Source organism: Labeo rohita, chromosome 23 (genome assembly GCF_022985175.1).
Source record: "Labeo rohita strain BAU-BD-2019 chromosome 23, IGBB_LRoh.1.0, whole genome shotgun sequence".
Taxonomy (NCBI): domain Eukaryota; kingdom Metazoa; phylum Chordata; class Actinopteri; order Cypriniformes; family Cyprinidae; genus Labeo; species Labeo rohita.
In genome coordinates this window covers 25,273,573-25,287,372 of record NC_066891.1, presented here as the reverse complement: position 1 = coordinate 25,287,372, position 13,800 = coordinate 25,273,573, and the positions used below count along the sequence as shown (strand labels likewise).

The 13,800-nt window shown below is 42.2% G+C and overlaps 1 protein-coding gene across 1 annotated transcript in view; it reads left to right on the top strand.

The window, feature by feature from the left end:
• Window positions 1–13,082, top strand: part of samd10b (sterile alpha motif domain containing 10b) — a 114,753-nt gene extending 101,671 nt beyond the window's left edge. The window contains exon 5 of the mRNA XM_051096883.1: window positions 11,182–13,082. Coding sequence (XP_050952840.1) covers window positions 11,182–11,204 — 23 coding nt within the window. The 3' untranslated portion in view covers window positions 11,205–13,082. The remainder of the gene's footprint in view (window positions 1–11,181) is intronic.
• Window positions 13,083–13,800: the final 718 nt, after the last annotated feature.

Genomic DNA, 13,800 nt, shown 5'->3' with positions numbered 1-13,800 from the left:
CTGCCTTCGTCAAGGCAACAGGGCCATAGAGGAGTATGTTGAGGATTTTTGTGGACTGTGTCATCTAGTGGATTTTAATGATGTGGCACTAAAGGACTTTTTTCGTTTTGGGTTAAACGAGCCCATTAGTTCAATTCTGCCAGGGGGGAAAATTTGTTGGTCACTGGAGAAATATATCGATCATGCCCTGCTCTTAAGCGGATCACCATACATTGTTGGGATTGCGGACGAGGGACCCCGCAATCCCGCAGTAACCAGCACACCACAGCCTGTTCAAGCCACATCCATCAAGCCAAAGCCTGTTCACGTCATGCCTGCCCAGCCAGAGCCTGCTCACGCCATGCCTGCCGCTCCAGGGCCTGCTCACGCCATGCCTGCCACTCCAGGGCCTGCTCACGCCATGCCTGCCGCTCCAGGGCCTGCTCACGCCATGCCTGCCGCTCCAGGGCCTGCTCACGTCATGGCCGCCATCCCTGAACCAGTCCACAAGATGGCCGCCATCCCCGAGCCAGTCCACAAGATGGCCGCCATCCCCAAACCTGTTCACAAGATGGCCGCCATTCCAGAGCCAGTCCACAAGATGGCCGCCTTCCCCAAGCCAGTCCACAAGATGGCCGCCATCCCAGAGCCAGTCCACAAGATGGCCACCATCCCCAAACCTGTTCACAAGATGGCCGCCATTCCAGAGCCAGTTCACAAGATGGCCGCCATCCCAGAGCCACTCCATAAGATGGTCACTGTCTCCAAGTCACACCACATGATGGCACACATACTGGACTCACCCCTCATGGCTGTATGGGCAGCTAAGATTACAGCTACTGTTCCTGTGTCAAGTCAAGCTACAGCTGCTGCTCCAAACTCCAAGGCTTCCAAGTCAAGTCTAGTTCCAGGGTCAAGTCCAGTTCCAGGGTCAAGTCTAGCTACAGAGCCCGGTCAAGCTACAGAGCCCGGTCAAGCTACAGAGCCCGATCACGCAACAGAGTCAAGTCAAGCAACAGAGTCAAGTCAAGCAACAGAGTCAAGCAAGGCCACAGCTGTTCCCCATGAACCAAGCCAAGTCACAGCTGTGTTCCACGAGCCAAGCCAAGATACAGCTGTTGTTCTCCATGAGTCAAGCCAAGTCACAGCTGTTCCCCACGAGTCAAGCCAAGTCACAGCTGTTCCCCACGAGTCAAGCCAAGTCACAGCTGTTCCCCACGAGTCAAGCCAAGTCACAGCTGTTCCCCACGAGTCAAGCCAAGTCACAGCTGTTCCCCACGAGTCAAGCCAAGTGTTCCAGCTGTGCCCCACGAGTCAAGCCAAGTTACAGCTGTCGTTCCTGAGCCAAGCCATGTTGTTCCTGAGTCAAGCCATGTCGTTCCTGAGTCAAGTTGCAGCTGTGTTTCCCGAGTCAAGTCAAGTTTCCAAGTCAAGTCAAGTTGCAGCTGCGTCCCCTGAGTCAAGTCAAGTTTCCAAGTCAAGTCAAGTTACAGCTGCGTTTCCTGAGTCAAGTCAAGTTTCCGAGTCCAGTCAGGTCACGGCTGTTGTTCCACAGTCAAGTCAAGCTGCAGCTGTTGTTCCAGCGTCAAGTCACGTTAAAGCTGTGTTTCCTGTGTCAAGTCAGGTCAGAGCTGCTCTTCCGAAGTCCAGTCAAGTTACAGCTATTGCTCCTGAGTCAAGTAAAGCTATAGCTGTAGCCCTCAAGTCAAGCAAAGTCACAGCCGTGGTTCCTGAGTCAAGCAAAGTCACAGTTGATCTTCATGAGCCAAGCCAAGTTACAGCAGATCTTCATGAGCCAAGTCAAGTTGCTGCTGTTATTCCCGAACCAAGTCAAGCCACAGCTGATCTCCCTGAACCAAGCCACACCACAGTTGATCTCCATTAACCAAGTCAGGTTACTGCTGTTGCTCCTGAGTCAAGTCCGGCCACGGCAGGCCTCCCTGAGTCAAGTCATAAAACTGTTATTCTACCAGAATCTTACCAGGTCCCCTCTGACCTTCTCAAGACACCTCACGTATCAGCTGACCCCGCAGAGCCCACGCTCCCAAGCCACGCAGAGCCCACGCTCCCAAGCCACGCAGAGCCCACATTCACAAGCCATAAGTCCATAGCATCAGCACCCTCGAGGTCAACAGACACCCCACTATCTACTGTGCTGCCTGTAATGGCCATCGCCATTTTCAGTGTGTGGGCAGCACGCTGTGCTCTAGAGGCCTCATCTGTCCACAAGTCTGCTCCAGAGACCTCGTCTATCAACGAATCTGGTTCAGAGGCCTCGTCTGTCCATGAGTCTGCTCCAGAGGCCTTATCAGTCTACAAGTCTGCTCCAAAGGCCTCGTGTGTCCACGAGTCTGCTCCCGAGGCCTCGTCTATCCACGAGTCTGCTCCCGAGGCCTCGCCTGTCCACGAGTCAGCTCCCGAGGCCTCGCCTGTCCACGAGTCTACGCCAGAGGCCTCTTCTGTCAAAGAGTCTGCGCCAATGCCCCCAGAAGCAGCAGCTCCGGCTGCAGAATCTCCTAAAAGGGCGGCGTTTCCCCAAGGACTCTCTGCCCGTCCTGTCACGGCCATGAAGGCCATTTATGACTTCCCTGCCTCACCTGCCCAAGCATCTGCGCCCATGCCCCCAGAGGTGTCAGCGCATGCTGTAGATCCTCCCATGGGGGCGGCGTCCCAGGATGAACTCTCTGCCCGCCAGGTCGCAATCAAGAAGACCCATATGAAACTCTCTGCCTGTCATGCCACGGCCAAGAAAATCATGCATGAACACACCGCTCTGCTATGCATGTCATTAGTCCTACTGTGGATATCTCTGCTCCTGTTTGCTCTGCCTGTTCTGCCTGCCCTGCAATGGCTCCCTGTTATGCCTGCTCTGCCTGCCTCGCCATGGCTCCCTGTTATGCCTGCCTCGCCATGGCTTCCTGTTCTGCCTGCTCTGCCTGCTGCGCCACGGCTTCCTGTTCTGCCTGCTCTGCCTGCCCCACCATGGTCCCCTACTCTGCCATTGCTCCACGGCCCAGGCCCTCCAGTACTTCACGGCCTGCTACTGCTCCACGGCCCAGGTCCTCCAAGGTTCCACTGTCTGTCACAGCTCCATGGCCCTGGTCCTCCAAGGTTCCACTGTCTGCCACTACTCCATGGTCCAGGTCCTCCAGTGCTTCACTGTCTGTCCCTGCCCAACGATCCAGGTCCTCCAGTGCTTCACTGTCTGTCCCTGCCCAACGATCCAGGTCCTCCAGTGCTTCACGATCTGTCCCTGCTCCACGATCCAGGCCCACCTCCTCTACATGGACCTGGCCCTCCGTCCCACCCCCTGTTTTGCCTCTGTTCCCCCACCCACCTGGACTGTTGTTGTTTTGAGCGCCAGGAGTCGCTCCTAGGGGGGGGGATTCTGTAACGCCAAGCCAGCAGAGGGAGCCCTCACCCTAGAACTGCCTGCACACTATTTAAAGACTCACCATGTGCTCACTGACTTGCGAAGTATTGCCAGTTTCATCTGCCTTACCGAGCGTTGTATGTACTCTGTTGGATTACCTGTTGCTGTTTTGCTTTGTTTATGGACTTCTGACTTTACGGATCACGCTTGTTTGGATTGTTTGCCTGTGTGGACTGCTTACAAGGTTTGACCTATTTCTGCCTCTGACTATCGTTCTCTGGACTACCCCTGTTGCTACGTTTGTTATATTGGACTGATTCCCCGGTATCTGACCCACTGCCTCGATTTACCTCTCTGCTGCTCGGATTACGTTTGTGTTGTGTTGTTAATGGACTGCCTTTCCTGTTTATTGACCCTCTGCCTGTTTATTTGTACACTGCTGCTGTTAATAAACTTCCGCATATGGTTTCAACTTCCGCCTCAGCGTCCACGTTACAGGCATCTAGAGGTCCATGACAGAATTTGGCACTTGTCAAACTCAAGAACAAAATCTATTTTATTTTAGTTTTTTTTACATTAACAATATTATCAATATTCTGTTTATTAAAGCCACATATGAATCTTTGTCAAGTTATTCCAAAATAATAACTCAAAGCAGTAACAATTTAAACATTAAAGCTTCAAGCAGCATTGAAAGGGCCCTCGCACCCAGGCTCAACGCCACCCGGTGGCTTTAGGAAAACAGAGAACAGTGAGCAGTATGCATTTAAAGTGGTAAATATATAATAATATTACACCATCTGTGTGTCACACCCCTGTGGACTGTTTATGTTGGTTTCTCCCTCTTGTACCCATATTTGGTTGTTCCTGTTTCCTGTCCTCATTTAATCTTCATTAGTTTAGCTTGTTTCACTTGTGCCTTAATTAAGTTCATCGTTATCACCTGTCTTTATAAGTTGCATTCTGTTCAGTGTTTGGTGTCCGGTCTTGTTAATGTATGCGTGGTTCTACCCTCCCGTTGTTGGATTTGCTTCTCTCTGCCCCACCATTCTGAAACACGTTGATTTTTACTAGGCTCATTGTTCTAAAAAGCATGGTGTGCTCTGATTGGCCAGCTATCCAGTGCGTTGTGATTGGCTGAATACCTCAAGCGTGTGACTGAAATGTTACTCCCTTTACCAAATTGTGACGCCGTGTCACAAAGACAAAACCAATAATAAACGAGGCATTTTTTTTCTGTCCAGTGGGGACATTACTGATTATAATGACCTATGCTGTGTTTTTATGTGTTTCATCACACTGTGGCACAAAGACGATACTATGTAAACCTAAAACCATGTCTGCATTTGTGATCGTAGAAACAAGAAACAACAAGTGCTACTCTACACTGCTCAAAACTCGTGTTTGAATAGTCAGTAGCAAATTCTTTAAAGGGGTCATCGGATGCCCATTTTCCACAAGTTGATATGATTCTTTAGGGTCTTAATGAAAAGTCTAAAATCAGCTCTGCAAAAATCACCTCATTCTGATGGATTGTTCCTTTAAATGCTAATGAGCTCTGCTCGCCCCGCCCCTCTCTTCTCTCTGTGGAGTGACGAGCCTGTTTACTTTAGCCGCATTTAGCGTGTTTAGCCGCGAAACTTGCTAACTAGCATGTTATTAGGAAAGGTGATTGCACAGATTTATAAGAAAAACCCTTATACTCACTTCTGCTGTAAGTGAAGCTGGATCACGAATGATTTGCGTGAACATAGACGGATATATGTAGATCGGGAGGCACATTCTTTTCACAAACAAATGTAATCCACTGCATCTTCAGTGGCTCAGATGTCGGGAGTAAATGACGACCACTATGTTCATTATTACATCCAGCAACACAACACCTCAATTGTTCAATTCTTGTCTAACTTACATCCCTGCTCCTGCATCGAAACAATGGAGGGCGGACAGCTGATCTTAGTTAAAATGCTCATGTCAGTCAACTATCGTGGGAACGGCCTCTGTGCATGTGACGCCACAACGACAGGCATCTGACAATGGCTCGATTTGAAAAAGGGAATATTATTTTTACAGATTAATTAAAAACCACTGCATGGATTTGTATCATTATAGGGTAGATTTGTACATACACTGCCAACACACATTAATGTTCAAACAACATGTAAAAGTGAAGTTTGCATCCAATGACCCCTTTAAATATGAAGACACACTTACAGGCACACACTCAAATATCTGCATTGTACTGTTCTGGAACAGTGTTGTAAATACAACTTAACCACACTGATTTCTAGCTGTGTCCTCTTTTGGAAGGCCAAACAAAGTAGTTTGGAAAGAATATCTCTTCAGGTCTTTGCGACTTTATGGATCTTATAGAAAGAAAGTAGTTATATCTAAGTGTGTGAGTTGGTTACTTAGTTCTTTAAAACAGTCTTCCCAATTAACATCATTATATTGTTTATTCAGATTGATTTGCAAATGCAGAACACACATTAACACAAGAGGCGGGATTTATCACATGAACCAATCACAGCTGATCATGACCAGTCATAATCAGTCATATCGCGATGGAGGCATTACCTCCTCTCATGTGACTTCCCCCATTCATTTTTTCAGATCAATGAAGCCTACAATCAATCGCTTCCAAAAAGAAATACAAAACCTGTGCTAACTGACAGAAAACTAAAAGATTAAATCCAAGATTTGGTGATAATATAGCATAATTAGAGATATACAAGCTATTTTTTTAAAAGGCCAGTCATTTTTGATTGGGAACACCAAATCAGGCAAAGGATTTTCAGTGCAGCTGTCTTTCTAAAACTAGGCCTTAATGGAAGCTTTGGTATAATTTGGACACTGTTCTCTACTGAAATTGGGTTGTCTTAACTCTTCCCCTCATTTCTCTCTCAGTGTCACCCAATGTTTTTCATAGACGGATGTCTTTACTATCACCAGTATTCAGGTGTCTTCATCAGAGGCTGTGCAGCAGACGACACATTCACCAATCACTCTGACTTTCACCAGCATTGGTGCTGTGTCATTTGATGTGACGGCAGTACAAACCACTCCACCTGTTTCTTTCCTCAAATGCTTTTGCCTTTGATTGTCCATTGTCCAGCGACTTGAATTGTTCGTTTCATTATACTCTTATCTTTTTTCATTTTCATATATTCTTTCTCATCAGATTGAACAAGACTATCATTGATTGCCCGGCCTGGAAGAAACACGTCTTTAAATTGCAATCAGCATTTTTTTACAATCCCTACAAACTGATTGCATAACAAAAAATAAAATAAATCATGCAGTGTTTCCAGTAGACACGCGGCTGTTACAGTTTAATGTATTCCGATATGATCTCATTTTGTCTAGTCCTTTTTGTTTCTGCCCTTGATGAAAAGATCCTTCCTGCATTTTTCTCCGATAACACTCTCTGCTGGTGACGGATAAGAAATATAGCACGCCACGATGTTCTGGAGAGTTATGTTAATTGCTACCACAAGACAAGCTCCACTCAAACTCTCAAACAACATCTGGGCAGTCTGTTTCCGCAGTGCTTCATGTATGAATGATGGTTGCTGCACATCTAAATCTTAAGAATTACTCGTTTCTGAAGCATTTTTCTAAGTACACCCTAGTCAAATTAAATTTGAACAATATTTGTGCTAATCCAAACCAGACTTTTGACTATTTTACAAAACCTACTGAGACGTTTAATGCCTGCATGGGTCTTCTAATGTAGCATCCTAACTGACTTGACTGTTTTGAAATGCTGTAGACAACAACTGTGTGCATCACACAAGTAATACAAACAAGTAGTTACAAAAAAATGGATCACTTCTAGAATTATGAATGCAAGAAATTGCAATACATAATGGTGGTTGTACAAATGGGAGTAAATTAAATGTAAAATCACTACAAAAAATCAATACAAAGTTATTGTCATTTTAGCAAAATAAGCAATACACATTGTCAGGCAGGCTCTATGAGAGATTAAATAAACTTGAAAAAATATGGAAACTTTTTTATTTTAATTCATTTTAGGTGTACAACAGCTTGCTAGTGGGTTAGTGTTCTCAAAGCTACTTCTTTGTACTTTATTTATCCCTAAAACATGCATATTAGTAGCTTAAGGCTACATATTACCGCTCTAAGGTGCCAATATTAAACTTTCAGGGGTAGTTAAAGTACAAAAAAGCTGTAGTACCCCTGACAATACCATTTTTGACAGTGTGTCTTATTAAAATGTAATTTTGATAAACAGAAAAAGTACATAATTAGCAGTACTCCTTTGTTTCAAACCAGTGGTTCAGAGTATGTATCAACTAGTTGTCAACCGTTAAGTTGTCAAGCCTGATATACTGGACAATATTTGGCATGTTTTTAATTATTGCCATCAGGCGTACTACGTCTACCATGTTGGCTTTGTCATGTGACCTACATCGCTTCACTGCCATTCATAACGCAGTAAAGTGCCCATTGAATAAACACTCCAGAAACATCATGGGTTTTTATTTAAGAAAATATTATTCCCATTGTGCACAAACTTACCAGGTCACTCAGTGCATGGTTAGTTATGGAGTGTACTTACCTTTTATTTTACTTACTTTTATGGTTTTAAAAATGATTTCAGCAAACAAGGCTTCATTAGGTCATACTGGTTCAAAACATTTGTCATTTCAGTGGTTTGAACCCATAAACCAGTGTCTAATATATGGTTTTAAAGATGCAGTATGTAGTATTGATACAGTTGAGGTTAAAAGTTTCCCTTTCAGAATTTGCTAAATTTTATTTTACCAAAATAACAGGGATCATACAAAATGCAACAGGGGTGAAAACTTTTTGAATTTGAAAATCAAGGTAAATGTAACTTATTTTGTCTTCTGGGAATCATGTAAATATCTTCTGTAGCCTCTGAAGGGCAGTACTAAATGAAAAAAAAAAAAAAAAAGTATGTGATATTTAAGCAAAATAAGAAAAATGTACACAGCTACATTCTGTTCAAAAGTTTTCACCCGCCCCCCCCCCCAGATCTTAATGCATAGTTTTTCCTTTTGGAACAAACAAGGGACTCATTAACAAGTATCACTAAACAAAAAACACAGCTGTGGATCATTCAGGTAACAACACAGTATTAAGAATCAAGGGGATGTAAACTTTTGAATGGGGTCATTTCTATAAATTCAACTATTATTTTTTCTTGTGGACTATATGTAAACATCTTTAATGTGAAATATCTTATTCAGGTCAGTACTAAATAAACAATAACATGCATTTTGTATGATCCCTTTTATTTTGGTACAATCATTAATATTTTGCAGATTCTGAAAGGGGGATGCAAACTTTTGACCTCAACTGTAGCTAGTGGTTGAAATGGGCCATTAACATGAACATTTAGGGCTATCATACACCCAGCGCAATGTGACGCAATCGTTTTTTGCTCGTTTCAGCCCGACGCAGTTATTATTTTCACGTCTAGCGCCACGTTGTTTAAATAACAAATGCACTTGCACGCATCTTTTCATCTGTGGGTGTGCTGGTCTAAAAACATGGTGTGTTCACATGCATTGTTGGCGTGTTGCTAATTTCAGGCAACCGATTGAGGCAAAACGATTGCGCCATCTGAAATCTGAACACACCCATGACTTATTAAGAGAATAGGTACAACCCTTTTGAACCATGCGCCTGGCGCACCAACATTTTTTCCATCGTTAATTAGCAAAAGTGGATTTGGACACACCCTAAGTGCACCTGCGGCATCCGCTTCAGACCATGTGCTTAGATCGGTAAAATAGGGCCCATTGTTTCTCCCGTACCCTCCTCCTCAAATGCAACACTCATGTGGGTTGCCAGAATGAGCACACACAAAAGGAATGAGCACAAATGACAACATACAGACAGATAAGAGTAGGTTACTTCCGGTAAGAAACAAGGTCTCAGCTTTCAAATTTGGTAATTTTAAACAATATATACCTTTCTGATCACTATGTTCAAACGCCACATGAAGCGATTGTCTTTAAGCATGAAATGAACATGAATGAACATCAAAACATATTTTACATGGTTGCCCATGGAATGCAAATTTTACCAGAGGAACCCCATCGAAAAATGTGTATTTTACCCTCTAAAACACAACTTTTACCAGGGAACCCCCCTTAAAAATGCAATTGGCTAGTTTTGAGTGGAAATTGGGTGGGTTTTGTTGTGAAAACTTGGCAACACTGGAATGCACATTTCTAAGATAACTGGCTGAAGGATTGTTTTTTTGAGAAACGAGTATTTGAATTTAGCATGTTTCCTAAATATCTGCAAACATATTAGGGTACGTTTATGCTTACGTACAGTCAAAAAAAATTACATATCGCACCAACTTATATTAATTGATTTATATAGTTTTGAAAAGCTCAGTTTCTCCCATCACTTGTCTGCCTTTGGGCGTAACCAAGTACTTACTTGCCTTGTAGAGATACTTTAAAGGAGAAGTCCACTTCCAGAACAGAAATTTACAGATAATGTACTCACCCCCTTGTCATCCAAGATGTTCATGTCTTTCTTTCTTCAGTCGTAAAGAAATTATGTTTTCTGAGGAAAACATTTCAAGATTTTTCTCCATATAATGGACTGATATGGTGCCCCGAGTTTGAACTTCCAAAATGTACTTTAAATGTGGCTTCAAATGATCCCAAATGTGGTTGTAAATGATCCCAGCCAAGGAAGAAGAGTGTTACCTAGCGAAACGAGCGGTTAAATACTTTTTAGTCTCAAACGCTGGTCTTGTCTTTCTTTCTCTGAACTCTGTGTATTCTGGCTCAAGACAGTTAGGGTATGTCAAAAACTCCAATCGTATTTTCTCCCTCAACTTCAAAAATCATTTCAAAATCATCCTACATCACTGCAGAAGTGCCGACCCATTCTTTGCAAAGTGAACATGCAAAGGAGATCAAACACCCTTAACAAAAAAGGTAAAACAGCGATATAGGACGATTTTGAAGTTGAGGGAGAACATGAGATGGGAGTTTTTCGACATACACTAACTGTCATGAACTGGAACAAAAACAGTTAAGGCAGAGCAAGACAAGACGAGTGTTTGGGATTAAAAAGTATATAAATTGTATTATTTTTATGAAAATAACAGATCGTTCCACTAGATAAGATTCTTCTTCCTCAGCTAGGATCATTTACAACTGCATTTGGGATCGTTTGAAGCCACATTTAAACTGCATTTTGGAAGTTCAAAATCGGGGCACCACAGAAGTCCACTATATGGAGAAAAATCCTGAAATGTTTTCCTCAAAAAACAGTTTCTTTATGACTGAAGAAAGAAAGACATGAACATCTTGGATGACAAGGGGGTGAGTACATTATCTGTCAATTTTTGTTCTGGAAGTGGACTTCTCCTTTACATAGCCTAAAATATTGCCTTCTCAAATATTAGGCGAAATAGTTTCTTTTAACTAGAGTCAAACTTCAGCTGTACTTTTTAATAAATGAAATAGAGTCTGACACTCCAACACATTAGGATTTTGCATAAAGGAAGTATCTTGCATAAAGGCATTACAATGTTGCTGGGTATCCTTTGTATCTGAAGTGTGCACATGATACACATTTATTAAGTGTTTTTAAAGCTTTAAATGTCTCTGAAGATGAGCATTATAAGAGAGAACATAAAAGTACAGAGAGATCTAATAGATAAGAAGCTAAATCCATGGATAGTGAGTAAATGTCTAACAAGAGAAGTTCTCTGATGCACATCCCTTCTCCACATGTATTTCCTGCAATCACATGAATAATTTATGCTCTTTTTTTATTCTCTTGTCTCTTTTCTCTCTTTACAGCTTCCTTCGGCAACATTTCCTAGCTCCTCTATCCTTTTGGCAGCTCTTTCGACTTCCCGGCAGATACGCGAGGCCTCGTTCCAAACTGCTACAGACTGAACGAGAGAGAGGATCTGCCTGGCGGTGGAGCTGCGGAGGAGACTGTTAACACTGATTTAACAGAAAGGACTGTCTTTTTATGCAGATCTGAATGGGGTTTCAAAGACTCAAATGGACAAAGTCGGACCCTAAAACTGTAATATAGTGATAAGATTCAAGTCTCACCTCATCTCTACAAAACATAGAGCACCAACCAGAGCTCTCTCAGACAAATGTGAATGAGAATATGAATTGGATCAAGACTTTGACTCTCAAGAAGTTGACTTCAGATCATGTTAAGAAGCCTAGTGTTTGGATGTCTGACAGACCTGCTTTTTTAACCCGCTCAACATGGATGCAGATGCGATGCTGAAGAAATCCTGTTTCTACAAGTATGGGAACGGACAATTCCTCCTCCTACCTCTCATGATAGATTGTATAATTTCATTTACAGAGAATTAGATATAGAATAGGGCATGAAGTTTGATTATCCAACATCTTCCCATTCCTGACTTCTATGTGGATTAAATGGATGTTCACACTGACAAACAATGACTACATGATCTGAAACTGGATTGAATGTTAATCGGATGTGCACACCTAAAAACCAACCATTGTTTTGCTTTTCTTCTCAGGACGTTCTTCTCAGCTTTGTTCCTCCTGTTACCTTCATAAATGCTCTAAGTTGTATTCTCGATTTCAGTGTCCTTTTTAAAATCTTGCACACAATGTAGCAGGTTTTCTCCTAATATACAAAGAATATATCAATATACCTTTACTCTAGAAGTTAGAGTATGTATCTAGATCACTGTCTCTTGTAGAAGTCCCTTGTCCAAGCAATAATGTAAAGAGGTGCCACATGACTGCATGGCTAGACCTGTTAGAGACTGTTTTTTAAATCAGCTACCTTACAATCAAAATGTAGGTCTGCAGCATTCTAAGCAACGCTTCTAGAGTCTAGATCAATTTGGTGTTGCTTTCCAAGATGTCGCAATTCATAACACACAGCTAGTTTTCTCTTTCAGGTCAACTATTGTGATGGCGGAGAACATCAAATAGTTGTTGGGTTTCGTTGGATCAGTGTGTTTAACCGTGTTGGTGTTTGTTGGGTTAGTGTGAACATGGCAGTTATGTTTCCCAACATCATAAATTCAAAAGCTAACTTTAAATGTTTGAAATGTTGCGGCTGTGTGAACTAGGCTTTTGAGTAATGAGGTTTGTTATCGCCAAGAACGCAAGAAGGCATGTTAAGTATTAGTGTACTGTAGAGAGAAAGAGACAGTTTGTTTTCTCGGTGATGAAGAAGCTTTTGCGGAGAGAATGTCTTTCTTTTCAAATTGTGATTTTGTCTTTATTAGCACTGATGAATCCTGAACGCCGATGATCCGACACTCGACTACACTGTGATGCAGTGGCATGTTTAAGGAAGCTTGAATGTTTAAATGACTGTAAAATCTCAATTTTACAAAGCAGCTGGAGTCTCAGATGTGAGTGATTATCAGATGCTTGTGACATCGGTTGTTACTTACAGAAAGCTTACAGAAAGCTTAGCCCATGACACAAACCAATTCAGTCCATTCAGATTAAAAGTGTTTCTGTGGGACTGACAGTGTGACATAATGATCGATGGGTTTCCAGAGCCTTTCACTGATTCTTGCATTTTGGCACACTGGCATTTTTCTCTACAGACTTGCAGTGGGTTTCCTTTAAATCTTGTTATGCAAAAAAAAAAAAGTGGGGTAAATGGACATTGGTTATGTAATGACCTGCTACCAACATAATTATACAAGACATGGTGTGGCAAAGACAGCTGTATGCGTGTGTTTTGGAATAAAGTTTTCAAAATACAGATTTCTCATATGTGAAGTTTCTCTTTCACTATTGTTTAAAACAATTATGGTATATTAGAATAAGTGCAATGTAAAGCATATTATAAAAATGTCAAAAGTGTTCAGTTTTGTCAGATACATACAATGCCTTGCGAAAGTATTCATACCCCTTCATTTTTTTTAATCACGTTTTATGTTGTTGCCTTATGTTAAACTGCTTTAAATTACTTTTTTCCCACAACAATCTACACTCCATACGCCATAATGACAAAGCAAAAACAGAATTATGACAACTTAGTAAATTTATTTAAAAAAAAATAAATGGAATAAGTACATTGCATAAGTATTCATACTCCTAACTCAGTACTTAACTGAAGCACCTTTACAGCCTTAAGTCTTTTTGGTTATGATGCAACAAGTTTTGCACATCAGCATTTAGCAATTATCTGCCATTCTTCTCCTCACCTCTTCATGATTGAGTCTTGCCATATTGCCTTAAAGTCCAGATTGGTGGGGTGTTGCAGTGATGTTCGTCCTTCTGTAGGTTTCTTCAGTCTCCACATATGATCATGGAGTTCCACTAGAGTGATCATCAGGATCTTGGTCACAAGTCTAACCAAAGCCCTTCTCCATCAATTGCTCAGTTTGGCCAGGAGACCAGCTTTAGGAAGAGTCCTGGTTGTTCCAAACTTCTTCCATTATGGATAACGGA